General features: G+C 42.8%; 1 protein-coding gene across 1 annotated transcript; it reads left to right on the forward strand.

The window, feature by feature from the left end:
- Nucleotides 1-8,483: 8,483 nt before the first annotated feature.
- On the forward strand, nucleotides 8,484-14,590 carry LOC311136224 (myosin regulatory light chain 2B, cardiac muscle isoform-like; the record flags this gene model as incomplete). Its single annotated transcript, XM_084170342.1, has 5 exons — nucleotides 8,484-8,562; nucleotides 12,652-12,756; nucleotides 13,234-13,312; nucleotides 13,742-13,790; nucleotides 14,486-14,590. Exons 1-5 carry the CDS (start codon nucleotides 8,499-8,501, stop codon nucleotides 14,588-14,590), a joined length of 402 nt encoding a protein of 133 aa, XP_084026468.1. The 5' UTR covers nucleotides 8,484-8,498.
- Between the last annotated feature and the right edge of the window lie 2,379 nt (nucleotides 14,591-16,969).

The following is a 16,969-nucleotide window of genomic DNA, read 5'->3' on the forward strand; positions in this document are numbered from 1 at the left end:
GGTATTTAAGAATAACACTTTGATAGGAGGTTAGAACTATTTGATTATAAATTATTTCCTGCGCGGAATATTTTACATGGACTTTATTTAGTAAATGTAGTGACTGTGATGTATAGTTTGCATTGTAAAAACATTCATATATTTTAAATATTTGACTGCATGGCCGAATGTTTTATCAATACTTCAGCGGTCTCAGCAATGTGTGCTTGAATTTGAACTTGAATTTGGGAGAGCAGCGCCCCTGTAGATCTGAAATGGGAATACAAGCAATCTGCTGTAATCTATTATTTTAATCTTGTGCTGTATATATACTATTCTACTTTGAATGGAAAGTTTCCTTATTTTTTCTTTAAAATCCATTCACAACACCTTTTCTCAGTCTTGTATGTAGAAAAATAGCCTAAAGTCAATTTAAATAATTTAATCACAACTTTGATGTATTTGTTTTTGTTTATTATAGAGCATAGAAACACATGTCAAGTAACTCATGCAAAACTTTAACACATTTAAGAACTTGAATATTGCTGGATTTCAGTTGGAATTATTTTAAAGTCTCCAATAAAAATAATAATGTAATCACAGTGATTATAAAACAAAGTATTGTTCACTGCTGCACAGTATACTATTGATAGAATGATTTATTTGTGTTGGTACAGCAGGCCTGAATGTTGTGTTATCTTTTCATATATATTGTTTCCCTTATTCACACTCTGTTCCACATTGTTATGCTGATAAACATTACATATATGTATATAATATAAACTTGCATTTGTATTTTGCACTTTTGCTAAACCCTGCATAGTGTATAATGATACATTTAGCTGTCATAGAAGCAACCATTTTCCCAGACTATTTGTATGTAATTTTACAAGAATGTTTGCTTCAATGATAAACTGGGAAATTTCCATTTTGTTACATTTGCAGGAAACAATATAGCCTGTCTTAGTTACCATAGAATCAGAGGCTGTTTTGGCCAGCCACAATTACTCCTGTTGAAAATCCCTGGCTCTTAAAGTTCTTTGGCACATAAGTGGCAGAATAACTTGTTGAAAAGTAGGGGCTCTTGGGTAACGAGAAACACCAGACACATTTAACATTTAACACAATCCCATGGCACCGCATGCAAGCCCACTAGTGGAGAGGGAAATGCATACTTGTTCGACCCCGTCATTTGATGCATGTAACCGTACATGTATTTAAGATCCCCCATAAGACCTAGCGCACCATTGGAATGCAGACCAAACTAGTCTGTTCTCCTAAATGTATGAAATGTATAATCCCACCCGCTCAGACAGACATTGTGTTATCTAATGAATCATTCTAAGAAGCAAAGAGCACATGAATGCCTTTAGGTGAAACATCTGTGGATTCTATTAAACTACAAAATTGCCTGCCAATTTATGCAGCCGATGAACTGATGTACTCAAACGAGTTATCTTTGACTACTTCATTTCAAATTCCATACATTTGGAAGGCTACCAAATGCATCTCACACCTAAGCCAACCATACGATAGAGTCCATTTATTCATAGTGAGTCCAAACCTCCTAAAATCCCTCCTAAAACTCCTGTCAGCTCATTCATGGCTGCACTTTCCGTTTATGAGTTACTTTTTCCCCCTTCACCCGCATACATTTCCTGTCAGTTAATGCTTGGGCTGGGTGGGGTGCACAGTGATTAGAATCAAACCTGAAAGACAGGCCAGCTTGCCCTTTTCCATTGCAGCCATGGATATCATTAGTGAAAGAAAGAGAGAGACACCTTGTCAGTATTATCTCACCATGTCTGTTGTCATGCACTTTCCCCCACTAGAACCCTCCCTGGCCGAGGGAGTGGTCTAGAACAATCTCAATTGAATGAGTAGAGTAGTAGAACTTACAAAGGCAAACAAACACTCATACGTACACTACAGACAGATCGGTTGACAGATAGACAAACAGATGACACACACAAACACACACACACACACAATGACATAATCATGGAGAATATATGCATCTCTCGCTTTCTCTTTTAGAGGATTTATTCCAATGAAATGCTCAACTCATAATGAGACTAATGGCTCTATTCAATCCATGTAGTTACATTTCTGAATGGAGAAATTAAGCTAGACTTGTGCAGAAATGTTGAACAAATGCATGCTGTCCTATCTCCATAAGGAGGTTTTAAAGAGGAGAAATTACAGTAATCGAAGACAATCCTGGATAAATTTTTTCTGAAAGCTCTTCAGATTTAAATGCATGTATCACTTTTTCTCTCCCCACACATGTAAGATTTATTTAAATTACTATGTTGGCCTTATTCTCTCTCTCTCTCTCTCTCTCTCTCTCTCTCTCTCTCTCTCTCTCTCTCTCTCTCTCTCTCTCTCTCTCTCTCTCTCTCTCTCTCTCTCTCTCTCTCTCTCTCTCTCTCTCTCTCTCTCTCTCTCTCTCTCTCTCTCTTCTTCTCTCTGTCCTTCTCTCTTTCCTTTTTCTCCCTTTCACATCCCCTCCTCCCCCCTCTCTCTATCTCTTTCTCTACCCTTCCTGTCTCTCTTCCCCTCTTTCTCGCTCATTTCCTCTTTCTCTCACTCTTTCTCTAAACATTGAGTGAGTCTCATAGATCCACAGCGTCATCATTCCTGGCCTCATCAGGGCAGTACATTTAAAGGTAATCATGCATGTGAGTGCATCAGTATCGCAGGGACCAGCTAGCTCCTCTCTTTCTCTCTCTTAGCTCCGGGAGCTATCTTTGACTTAACAAGGAGGCCCATCGGTGTGACGATTGTGTTTGCGCAGGGGAAGATGGGAACTGAACAGACATGGATTGGCAAACTGGATGAAGGAGCGTTCCCTCACGTCTCTTGCCAGAAAATAAAGAAATAGAGAGAGCGAGAGGAAAGAAGGAGAAAGGTGGGGGTAGATGTGGGAGGGGGGCTTTATGATGATTAATTATGTTTGGGTTTCCCCAATTAAAATTGAAAATTACAGTTAATCAACCTGCCAATGTGGTGTGCTGCGATGGAGAATGGTACCAACGTTGGCTTAACATGTAGAGGAGGATGTATAGCAGTGAATAACTAACTGTAAGTCGCTCTGAATAAGAGCGTCTGCTAAATGACTAAAATGTAAAAATGTAATAGCCCTCAAAGGGGTATTAATAGTAGCATACACGCATCATATTTCTTAAAATTGAATTCCTATTCAAAATGACAGTACATTATGTACTGAAACTGTAGAGATAAAAATATAGAAATTGTGCCATGGGCTAATTCAAACAAAGCATTGCTGTGCCAATGGAACACAACAATAGCTGTGACATGCTGAATGAACACAGGCCATGAGGGAACTGAGAAGGAGACGCTTTCCTGTCCCCATCTCCCCTGGCTGGGCTCCCTCATGTGACTGTCAGACAGTCACACACACACACAAACATTCATACAAGTGTGCAGGGGAAGGGAGGAAGCCAGAGGGGGGAGAGGGGGAACAGAGGAAGCAGTGTAACCCAGGTACAGTAAGAGGAAAGAGGGAGAGAGGTGCCGTGTTGAAGTATTATGCAGAAGGGAGAGGGAGAGAAGGAGCAGAAGTATAGCTCACACATGAGGAGAGAGAGAAAGGGGAAAGAAGAGAGCAGAAATCATACAGGGGAAGAGAGGGAGAGTGCAGCAGAGGGAGCTGTAGTAGACAGTAGCCCAGGCGTGCAGTGCTGTGAAGTGCGGTGCTGAGAAGGGCATTGGGAGTTAAGGAGGGCCCCAGAAGACTCCTGCGGCTCTATGCTCCTCCCCTCTCCTCAGCGAGGGGCTCAGGGAGCATTCAGCCCAGTGCCTTCCCCCCCACTGGCAATTTGTTTTCCTAATCCACCAGAGCCTGGTGCTACCACTACCACTACCGCTGCTGCCCCTCTCTCTCCCCCTTTCTCGCTCTCCCTGTCTCTCTCTCCCCCTCTCTCTCTCTCCCCCTTTCTCACTCTCCCTCTCTCTCTCTCCCCCTTTCTCCCTCTCCCTCTCTCTCTCTCCCTCTCTCCCTCTAACAGGCAGGGCCCCCTCGAGAGCCCAATTAGGGCCGTCTCCCCCACACGTAGATCTACCCAGGACTCCCCACTTCTCCTCCTCGTCTTTTTTTAATCAAATAAGACTCCTCTAGAGGCCAGTCTTCGTTTTAAGGAGACGGCATTCTGGATTAAATTTTAATTAAGGAAATATTAGCCTTTTAGAAGACATCGGAAATGAATGGAATTGGGAGGGCGAGGGGAAAGCCACCCAGCGAGGTTTGTGTGCTTCTCTGTGGGAGTGTTTGTATGTAGATGGAATGTAAATCATATTATAGTGCCATTATTGGTACAAGTAGAGGTTCATCATTGGAATAAATTGAAAGCTTATTAATGTCATATAATTTTGCATTACTATATATCAGACAGAAATTATTGTTTATTTCTGTGGGATAAATAGACGTTATTTTTGTACAAGATAATAAGTTACTTAACCTAAATATGTAAACAAGGTGAATGGATTAACATCTAAAATGGAGGTTCATCCACTCTCTACCTGGTTATGTTAAGTTTCACTGTAAATTGAGACGGGATCAAGCGTGACCAGTGCCTTTCTCCGGGAATACATTGCCATCTACTGACAATCATGTGAAAATACAATTTAGCTGAGGTAAATATCATTTTGGAGCAGATAGCTAAACCACTTACAGTATACATAGTCATAAACATATTTTCACCCTCCAAAAAATCTTTGTTAATGCACAGTACCGTACCTTTGCCTGATCTTGCATTATCTCTGCAGAATCTAGGAGTTCTCCCTTTCATTCACCTTCTGTAATGATTCAAGCTTGCCCTCCTTGGCAGAGGTTTTGCCATATTGCTTACTCTTATCCAATCCTCTCAGATCTCCACAAGTGTTAAGGGGGCAATTTAGGTTAGGGTGTCTGCCAAAAGGCTTCTCAACAGCTTCTACCCCCAAGCCATAAGACTCCTGAACAGCTAATCATGGCTTCCCGGACTATTTGCACTGCCCCCCCCACCCCCACCCCATCCCCATCTTTTACGCTGCTGCTACTCTGTTTATTATTTATGCATAGTCACTTTAAATCTACCCACATGTACATATTATCTCAATTACCTCGACTAGCCGGTGCCCCCGCACATTCACTCTGCACCGGTACCCCCCTGTATATAGCCTCCCTACTGTTATTTTACTGCTGCTATTTAGTTATTTGCTTTTATTCTTTAAAAATAATAAAAATGCACTGTTGGTTAAGGGCTTGTAAGTAAGCATTTCACTGTAATGTCTACACCTGTATTTGGCACATGTGGCAAATAAAATTTAATTTGATTTGTGGTCCTCTGTAGCTCAGCTGGTAGAGCACTGCGCTTGTAATGCCAAGGTAGTGGGTTCGATCCCCGGGACCACCCATACACAAAAAAAGTAAACATTTATGCACGCATGACTGTAAGTCGCTTTGGATAAAAGCGCCTGCTAAATGGCATATTATTATTTAGTAGCTTGTTGTCAATTTCACAGTCACCTACTGCAGTTTAATCACCAGGGGGCGCCAAAGACCCGACTGATAGAGTGGCCCATAATAAGTTGAGCTGGCCAAAGCCCTTTGACAACAGAGTGAGCTGCAGGTGGTTCAGATGGATCGTTGGCCTTTACCACTGTCAGGGGATTAGCCAACACACTCTAAACATTTACTGGGAAAGGTTTAACAATAGGGACTACACGCAAAGGTGTGCATACTCTCACAAGACTAAATACTAACTTGAGAGATGCATGAACAAGTATGGGGAGAATTATTGAAGTGATTGACATGCCTGGTAGTGTGGTCCTGTTGGCCACACAGATTATGTGAATACAGTGATTGACAGGGCTGGGTGGCAATGGGGGAGGGCCTTGAGGGTGCAAGAATAATGAAGTGATTCACAGCGCTGGCCAGTTTTATGTGTCCGTCACATGCCTGGAAGGAGCCCAAGCCGTCTGTGTTATTGGAGGAATGCAGTGCCCATGACATTGTTGCCCCTGGAGACCTTGACTCCTCTCCGCTCCCTCTGCTTGTAGCAGCACCGAACATGGACACAACCCCCCAGTGGTCCTCTGGGGGAAAAAATCTTCACCCTGTTGGTTCACGCAATGGCGTGCCAGGGACCACAGCAATAGGACATTCTCCACAGTCTCCCCAAGCCCATTCTCTGAGGCACGTTATACGAGAAATGTTTTACTGTACACGCATGCACAGTCACACACACGCACACACACACACACCTATCACTCAGCTAAAACAGACCTCTCTCCAAGGTTGCTTAGCTGTGGGAATGAGTTACTGCTGTCTGACAGAACAATGGTCACCTGTTTTCCACACAAACATAAAGTGCCGCCAGCACAACAGTGGTCCATGTCTGTACAACTGAGGTCAATAGGAGCTATTTTCTTGCTTGACTGTTCAATTTGAAGGGCTTATGTTTCTATCAAGAATCTGGTGTTTGGCTTATACAACCCAGACACCTATAAGCTGCCAATAATGACATTCTTTGGTCCCAAAATACTGTTTCAGAAACAAATGTTGAGCAGTGAGCACAACTGAATTGGTTCACAATAGTGAGCTATGTTGAGAGTGCAGCTGACATGAGCTACGTCGATGTTATTTCCTGTACTCATCTCTGCAGTGAATGCTAAATGAATTGTTCAACTTCCTAAAGAAATATCTTAGGGGTTGATTATAACGTTTAAATGTGAGACAATACAATGGTCTAGTGATCAACAAAGCCCTGTGACCTCAGTGACCTTAGCCATTCCATGGTGTCCAACCCTCCTATTAGTGAAAAGCCACACCAGAGCTGTTCAAAGTGTCTCCTTCCACCGCAAACTAGACAAGGGCATCAATTCATTACCGTGGTAATCTGGCGGGCTGAGACGTGGTGTCGCACCCGGCCTAACTACAGGACCTGTGAAGTCTGAGGCATTGACACATACTCACAACTACCCACACCCCCCCTCCTCGAGGATAGGGGTCGGATATGACTGTCTGATCGTGGCCCCTGCTCCTAAGATAAGGTGTCACATAAACAGTTCAGAGCCACAGCACCCCTGCATGGGTCAATTACAATGGGTGGCTGGGGGCTGTGGGTGTTAGTCCTTTATATGGCTGGCATGCCTTGGGTAACGTCCCCCCATTGTCTAAACATAGCGCAGGTGGGCAGAGGAGCCAAGTGTGTCGCTATATAAGTGACCTGGGTCACTTTTTAGTGTCCTCTCAAGCGTAAGTGAACAACTGAGAAGCTCCTAACATAATGGTAAGAATGACACCTCCCTCACTCTCTCCTCTCTACTTGTCTTCATCTTCACCTTGGGGTTAACTAAGTGTCTCAATTTCATGGTGTATAGGATGCTTAGAGTTCTTGGAGAAGCTAAGTTTACTTCAGAAGTAGACAGGTGTTGATGTATTAAATGCATTTATTAAGACTCTATTTAGTGATGTATTCAAGGAGAGAACACTCTTGTTTATTTGATAACAGCTGTGGGGAATGGTAAATTGACGGAGTACATTTCTTGCCAATTGTAATTAAAATCCCCAACTGTAGTGATGGGGAGCTTGATTGCATACCAAACATGTTTAAATGATAAGAAGAACAAAAATCTTGGAAGGTTACTAAGAACTGTGATTATTAGGTCTTATAAAAGTAGGACCTAATAATAATATGCCCTAACCATCTCCACAGTGTATCCAATCAATGTCAATAGCAGGAACGCCATTCAAATTGTTCATCATTTTTGGGGGTGCCGACTCTGTTGATTTCAACACTTGACCTCTACTACAGTGTTATAAACGTTTGTGACTGTGGCTCTTCAATATTGAAAGCTCTGCATGTTCTAAAAGTGATACGTTTATTTAGAGATATTAATAGCCATGTAGTTTTGTGACCGCATGCTGTGCTCTGTAGTTCAATGTTAGATGTTCATAGTTTTGGTTGTGCATTTGAAATGAACAAAACCCAGCAAATGTAATTTATGTCATTATTGTTACTTATTATTATTCATTATAATTAAGCAATAAGGCCCAAGGGGGTGTGGTATATGGCCAATATACCACGGCTAAGGGTTGTTAATATACCACAAACCCCAGAGGTGCCTTATTGCTATTATAAACTGGTTACCAATGTGATAAGAGCAGTAAAAATAAATGTTTTGTCATACCTGTGGTATACGGTCTGATATACCACGGCTGTCAGCCAATCAGCATTCAGGGCTCGAACCGCCCAGTCTATAACAGTCAATAAATGATTACTGTTATATTACATGATACTGTCAAATAATTCAAAATTAAAGTCAATGTATGCAATCTGTATCGAAATGTATGCACACTGTTGTTATTCATCATAACCTCAAAGTAATAGCCATTTCCCTGTGTATCTCAGTCACCCAAAAAGGCAAAGAAGAAGGCAGCAGAGGCCAGCTCCAATGTGTTCTCCATGTTTGAGCAAGCCCAGATCCAGGAGTTCAAGGAGGCTTTCACCATCATGGACCAGAACAGAGACGGTTTCATTGACAAGAGTGACCTGAGGGACACATTCTGTGCGCTGGGTGAGCTAAGGCGAATGCTTACTCCTCTGGAGAATGGCCCTTTGCAGTATAAAATTGGTGGTGAAGTTATCTTCCTTGGACAAGAAGTTACAGTAGTTTTAATGCCCCTCCCTCTGTCCTCCAGATACAGTGGGGAAAAAAGTATTTAGTCAGCCACCAATTGTGCAAGTTCTCCCACTTAAAAAGAGGAGAGAGGCCTGTAATTTTCATCATAAGTACACGTCAACTATGACAGACAAAATGAGAAAAGAAAATCCAGAAAATCACATTGTAGGATTTTTAATGAATTTATTTGCAAATTATGGTGGAAAATAGGTATTTGGTCAATAACAAAAGTTTCTCAATACTTTGTTATATACCCTTTGTTGGCAATGACACAGGTCAAACGTTTTCTGTAAGTCTTCACAAGGTTTTCACACACTGTTGCTGGTATTTTGGCCCATTCCTCCATGCAGATCTCCTCTAGAGCAGTGATGTTTTGGGGATGTCGCTGGGCAACACAGACTTTCAACTCCCTCCAAAGATTTTCTATGGGGTTGAGATCTGGAGACTGGCTAGGCCACTCCAGGACCTTGAAATGCTTCTTACGAAGCCACTCCTTCGTTGCCCGGGCGGTGTGTTTGGGATCATTGTCATGCTGAAAGACCCAGCCACGTTTCATCTTCAATGCCCTTGCTGATGGAAGGAGGTTTTCACTCAAAATCTCACGATACATGGCCCCATTCATTCTTTCCTTTACACGGCTCAGTCGTCCTGGTCCCTTTGCAGAAAAACAGCCCCAAAGCATGATGTTTCCACCCCCATGCTTCACAGTAGGTATGGTGTTCTTTGGATGCAACTCAGCATTCTTTGTCCTCCAAACACGACGAGTTGAGTTTTTACCAAAAAGTTATATTTTGGTTTCATCTGACCATATGACATTCTCCCAATCCTCTTCTGGATCATCCAAATGCACTCTAGCAAACTTCAGACGGGCCTGGACATGTACTGGCTTAAGCAGGGGGACACGTCTGACACTGCAGGATTTGAGTCCCTGGCGGCGTAGTGTGTTACTGATGGTAGGCTTTGTTACTTTGGTCCCAGCTCTCTGCAGGTCATTCACTAGGTCCCCCCGTGTGGTTCTGGGATTTTTGCTCACCGTTCTTGTGATCATTTTGACCCCACGGGGTGAGATCTTGCGTGGAGCCCCAGATCGAGGGAGATTATCAGTGGTCTTGTATGTCTTCCATTTCCTAATAATTGCTCCCACAGTTGATTTCTTCAAACCAAGCTGCTTACCTATTGCAGATTCAGTCTTCCCAGCCTGGTGCAGGTCTACAATTATGTTTCCTGTGTCCTTTGACAGCTCTTTGGTCTTGGCCATAGTGGAGTTTGGAGTGTGACTGTTTGAGGTTGTGGGCAGGTGTCTTTTATACTGATAACAAGTTCAAACAGGTGCCATTAATACAGGTAACGAGTGGAGGACAGAGGAGCCTCTTAAAGAAGAAGTTACAGGTCTGTGAGAGCCAGAAATCTTGCTTGTTTGTAGGTGACCAAATACTTATTTTCCACCATAATTTGCAAATAAATTCATTAAAAATCCTACAATGTGATTTTCTGGATTTTTTCTCCTCAAATTGTCTGTCATAGTTGACGTGTACCTATGATGAAAATTACAGGCCTCTCTCATCTTTTTAAGTGGGAGAACTTGCACAATTGGTGGCTGACTAAATACTTTTTTCCCCCACTGTATTTCCAATGAGTGTAATGATTGCTTCCACAAAACGTCTACATTTATATTGAGAATGACTGATCCAAACAACAATCTCTGACCATAACACCTGTGCTGCTCAGAGTAATGTATTTAGAGAGTTGGGCCATTTAGGTTTCTACATTATGATGCACTTACATCACACAACATTATATGGCAGCCATGTTAGCACCCATTAACATTACATGGGAATATAATGTCTACAGTCGTGGTCAAAAGTTTTGAGAATGACACAAATACTAATTTTCACAAAGTCTGCTGCCTCAGTTTTGATGATGGCAATTTGCATATACTCCAGAATGTCATGAAGAGTGATCAGATGAATTGCAATTAATTGCAAAGTCCCTCTTTGCCATGAAAATGAACTTAATCCCCAAAAAACATTTCCACTGCATTTCAGCCCTGCCACAAAAGGACCAGCTGCCATCATGTCAGTGATTCTCTCGTTAACACAGGTGAGAGTGTTGACGAGGACAAGGCTGAAGATCACTCTGTCATGCTGATTGAGTTAGAATAACAGACTGGAACCTTTAAAAGGAGGGTGGTGCTTGAAATCATTGTTCTTCCTCTGTTAACCATGGTTACCTGCAAGGAAACACGTGCCGTCATCATTGCTTTGCACAAAAAGGGCTTCACAGGCAAGGATATTGCTGCTAGTAAGATTGCACCTCAAGATTGCACGGATCATCAAGAAATTCAAGGAGAGAGGTTCAATTGTTGTGAAGAAGGCGTCAGGGCGCCCAAGAAAGTCCAGCAAGCGCCAGGACCGTCTCCTAAAGTTGATTCAGCTGCGGGATCGGGGCACCACCAGTGCAGAGCTTGCTCAGGAATGGCAGCAGGCAAGTGCGAGTGCATCTGCACGCACAGTGAGGCGAAGACTTTTGGAGGATGGCCTGGTGTCAAGAAGGGCAGCAAAGAAGCCACCTCTCTCCAGGAAAAACATCCTGGACAGACTGATATTCTGAAAAAGGTACAGGGATTGGACTGCTGAGGACTGGGGTCAAGTAATTTTCTCTGATGAATCCCCTTTCCGATTGTTTGGGGCATCCGGAAAACACCTTGTCCGGAGAAGACAAGGTGAGCGCTACCATCAGTCCTGTGTCATGCCAACAGTAAAGCATCCTGAGACCATTCATGTGTGGGGTTGCTTGTCAGCCAAGGGAGTGGGCTCACTCACAATTTTGCCTAAGAACACAGCCATGAATAAAGAATGGTACCAACACATCCTCCGAGAGCAACTTCTCCCAACCATCCAAGAACAGTTTGGTGACGACCAATGCCTTTTCCAGCATGATGGAGTACCTTGCCATAAGGCAAAGGTGATAACTAAGTGGCTCGGGGAACAAAACATCGACATTTTGGGTCCATGGCCAGGAAACTCCCCCGACCTTAATCCCATTGAGAACTTGTGGGTGGACAAACAAAAACCCACACATTCTGACAAACTCCAAGTATTGATTATGCAAGAATGGGCTGCCATCAGTCAGGATGTGGCCCAGAAGTTAACTGACAGCATGCCAGGGCAGATTGCAGAGGTCTTGAAAAAGAAGGGTCAACACTGCAAATATTGACTCTTTGCATAAACTTAATGTAATTGTCAATAAAAGCCTTTGACACTTATGGAATGCTTGTAATTATACTTCAGTATACCATAGTAACATCTGACAAAAATATCTCATAACACTGAAGCAGCGAACTTTGTTTGACCACGACTGTATAATGAGCATTATGAGCCATTTACATGACACTTCAAAATTATACGGCAGCCATGTTAGCGCCCCATTAATATTACATAAACGTTCAAAGAGTGCTACTTTCTCCTCCATAGCCGTTGCTAAGTAATAATTGACACTTCTGCATTGTGCTGTTTATTTCTGAGAGTTTTCAAAACCTATGAAGATGTCCAGTGAAACCATATATGCAATTTGTTGACACCACAAGTCCACAACACAGTACAGACTTGGATACACATTATCCAGAATGCTAATCAATTAATAGTCTGTTAAATTCGCTGCTCTGTTTTGCTTGTTTACAGTTGGTCATTCCATAGGGAACTGGCGGAGGCGCTCTCATACTATTATTACATTACCAACATTTGGAGAATAAAGGTGTTAACACGGCAGCCATTCTAAAACCTGGCCAAACTCTCTATATATATGACTCTGATGCTATGTAACTGAATGTCTAGAATTAGAACAATATTCAACATTATAAAAGTTGGCCCAACTCTCTGAATAATACATGGCTCTGGTGCACTTTCCCACTGTCCCCACCTTGTCATGTGAGTTGTCCCACTGATCTCTGACCTGTATTGCTTCCTATCCTGTGTGTCTCTGCAGGCCGTCTTAACGTGGGTAATGATGAGCTGGACGAGATGCTAAAGATGGCCCCTGGACCTATCAACTTCACCATCTTCCTCTCCATGTTCGGCGAGAAGCTGAAAGGTCAGGCAACACCACTGTATGGCCCACAAATTTACATTTTAGCAGTCATTTTAGTCAGTTAGCAGATGCTCTGGTCTTATCCAGAGCGACTTACAGTTAGTGAATGCATACATTTTTTATACTGGCCCCCCGTGGGAATCAAACACACAACCCTGGCGTTGCAAACGCCATGCACTACCAACTGAGCTACATCCCTGCCGGCCATTCCCTCCCCTGGGCCACCCCATAGGTCTCCCGGTCACGGCCTGCTACAACAGAGCAGTTGCAGTTCCTTAGACCACTGCGCCACTAGGGAGGCCTTACATGTCATATATGGTGCATCACATGTAAACTGAAACATTATGACTAGCTATTGCTTACAACAATCATATATTCAGACCGACATGAGGCAAATTACTATTTTCCTCAGTGATATATTTTCACGGTGCACTGTTTAGAGACACCAGCTGTATGTCTGAAAAAAGTGTCCTCTCTCAGGTACCGACCCCGAGGAGACCATTATTAATGCCTTCAAGATCTTCGACCCCGAGGGACAGGGAGTCCTCAAGGGAGAGGAGTAAGGACTTTATTAATTATAATACCGTTAAACGTTACAACAGTACCTGTAGCTCTTTCCCGTCATTGGTACGCAGTACAGTTAGTAATGATCGAATTCCTAAAATGATCTAATTAGTCGCTTTAGGAATTATTCAATAAGTCAATAGCTACTGCAGTAATAGATAAGGCATTAGAATTGCTTTTGAAAAATTACTAAATTCTAATCTATTGAACCTCTTTTTTGTGGTTGCTGATAATTACCCATCAATGATAGTTTCAGTAGTTTTATAGATTCTTCTAGAATAATGTGACCTTTTCTTGTGGAATGTCACGTGTTTTAATAAATAATTCAGGAAAAAAGTGTAACTTCTTGGAGCCAACTCTGAAAAAATAACTCACCGTCACGGTTGATGTACTGTACCTAACAAGTCATAATTTTCCTTTCCAGTATCAAATATTACATCATGTCTCAGGCGGACAAGTTCACCGAAGCTGAGGTAATGTCCTTCTCCCAGGTTTCTGCGGCTCAGTGGGATTTGTGTTTGGAATCAGTTGACATATACTGGTTGACTCATTCCTCATTTCCTGTCAGAGTCCCATCCATCACACAGGTCCATTTCATAGACTTTATCTCTAACCCACTTATCGCTGACCCTGAGCCCCATAAGGACCCAGTAAAGCTATGGAACAAACGCTTCCCTCAGACCATCTGCTCCTCACAAAACAGATCATGTATTCCATAACAAAGACAGTGAATCTGATCAGAGCCCCCATCCAGAGCACTGTCCCATTCTAACTATGTACAGGAGCCCTATCTACTTACAGTGAGCTTACGCAGTCCTATTATGAGTCCCTTGGAGACAATGGAATTTATTTCTTAAAAGCATATTGATGTACTCACAGAAATAACTTGCATTCATTTTGCATGTGTGTGTATCATGGTTCGTTTTCATAGTATAAAGCAAAACCGTGAGTGGATATTTCGGTCTCATCTCGGCTTATTCAAAGAAGGCCACATCGTGACTTGAGATGCATGTGTGTTCACTTTTATTTCAACTAACGATACACACCAAGTTCAGCTTGGAGTGCAAAAGGGCTAGGTTAATGTATTATTAGCATTAGGTGAAAACAGTGACCAACCAGTTTTTCAACCCATGACATTGCATGACCTTTGTGTGCTTTACCCTTCCAGGTTGAAGACATGTTCACAAACTTCCCCCTGGACGTCGCCGGCAATCTGGACTACAAGAACCTGTGCTACGTTATCACCCACGGAGAGGAAAAGGAGTCGGAGTAAAGGAGCCAATCACAAACTCTCAATCCCCCAACCAATCACCTTGGACTGCCCACTACACATCATCGCCCTGTACACATGACTTGTTTCCTTTTCCACATCTCACTTTCCCCACAATAAAAACCTAATAAAAACGAGGCATTGTATCATTTGAACTCCAAGATGACTGTGTTGAAATTGAAGAGTTGACTGGGTTCAGAGGTAATGCTGAACAATGTCTTCTATGTGAGATGGGAATAGCCTTATGCATATTTCAGACACCCTCAAGTCGCAGGGGTTCACAGAGGTTAAGTGCAAGAAGAAGAGTGCTAATAGGGATACACATTAAATGTAATGCTTCAGGTTGCCCTTACACAATAGGAGTTAGGTGACTGATAAGTCTATATTCAGATTCAGCCTCTCTGTCCCATTTGTCCATTGTGTTACAATACATCACTGCTCACAGTAATTACAGAAAATTACTAGGAATGTGAGACTCAGATAGGACAAGCAGCGAGCCAGAATACATTGCATTGTGCATGTAAAATCAAATCACATTTTATTTGTCACATGCGCTGAATACAACAGGTGTAGACCTTACCGTGAAATGCGTACTTAACCAACAATGCAGTTCAAGAAATAGAGTTAAGAAAATATTTACTACATAAACTAAAGTAAAAAATAAAATAAAAAGTAACACAATAAAATACCAATAACGAGGCTATATACAGGGGGTACCGGTACCAAGTTAATGTGCGGGGGTACAGGTTAGTCGAGGTAATTTGTACATGTAGGTAGGGGTAAAGTGACTATGCATAGATAATAAACAGCGAGTAGCAGCAGCGTAAAAACAAAGGGGGGGGGGGGGGGGGGGTCAATGTAAATAGTCCGGGTGGCCATTTGATTAATTGTTCAGCAGTCTTATGGCTTGGGGGTAGAAGCTATTAAGGAGCCTTTTGGACCTAGACTTGGCGCTCCAGTGCCGCTTGCCGTGCGGTAGCAGAGAGAACAGTCTATGACGGGTGACTGGAGTTTTTGACAATTTTTTGGGCCTTCCTCTGACACCGCCTAGCATATACAGTGGGGAAAAAAAGTATTTAGTCAGCCACCAATTGTGCAAGTTCTCCCACTTAAAAAGATGAGAGAGGCCTGTAATTTTCATCATAGGTACACGTCAAGTATGACAGACAAATTGAGGGAAAAAAATCCAGAAAATCACATTGTAGGATTTTTTATGAATTTAGTTGCAAATTATGGTGGAAAATAAGTATTTGGTCACCTACAAACAAGCAAGATTTCTGGCTCTCACAGACCTGTAACTTCTTCTTTAAGAGGCTCCTCTGTCCTCCACTCGTTACCTGTATTAATGGCAACTGTTTGAACTTGTTATCAGTATAAAAGACACATGTCCACAACCTCAAACAGTCACACTCCAAACTCCACTATGGCCAAGACCAAAGAGCTGTCAAAGGACACCAGAAACAAAATTGTAGACCTGCACCAGGCTGGGAAGACTGAATCTGCAATAGGTAAGCAGCTTGGTTTGAAGAAATCAACTGTGGGAGCAATTATTAGGAAATGGAAGACATACAAGACCACTTATAATCTCCCTCAATCTGGGGCTCCACGCAAGATCTCACCCCGTGGGGTCAAAATTATCACAAGAACGGTGAGCAAAAATCCCAGAACCACACGGTGGGACCTAGTGAATGACCTGCAGAGAGCTGGGACCAAAGTAACAAAGCCTACCATCTGTAACACACTACGCCGCCAGGGACTCAAATACTGCAGTGCCAGACGTGTCCCCCTGCTTAAGCCAGTACATGTCCAGGCCCGTCTGAAGTTTGCTAGAGTGCATTTGGATGATCCAGAAGAGGATTGGGAGAATGTCATATGGTCAGATGAAACCAAAATAGAACATTTTGGTAAAAACTCAACTCGTCGTGTTTGGAGGACAAAGAATGCTGAGTTGCATCCAAAGAACACCATACCTACTGTGACGCATGGGGGTGGAAACATCATGCTTTGGGGCTGTTTTTCTGCAAAGGGACCAGGACGACTGATCCGTGTAAAGGAAAGAATGAATGGGGCCATGTATCGTGAGATTTTGAGTGAAAACCTCCTTCCATCAGCAAGGGCATTGAAGATGAAACGTGGCTGGGTCTTTCAGCATGACAATGATCCCAAACACACCGCCCGGGCAACGAAGGAGTGGCTTCGTAAGAAGCATTTCAAGGTCCTGGAGTGGCCTAGCCAGTCTCTAGATCTCAACCCCATAGAAAATCTTTGGAGGGAGTTGAAAGTCCGTGTTGCCCAGCGACAGCCCCAAAACATCACTGCTCTAGAGGAGATCTGCATGGAGGAATGGGCCAAAATACCAGCAACAGTGTGTGAAAACCTTGT

The sequence above is a fragment of the Coregonus lavaretus genome (genome assembly GCF_964263955.1).
Source record: "Coregonus lavaretus genome assembly, chromosome: 10".
In the NCBI taxonomy this organism is placed as follows: domain Eukaryota; kingdom Metazoa; phylum Chordata; class Actinopteri; order Salmoniformes; family Salmonidae; genus Coregonus; species Coregonus lavaretus.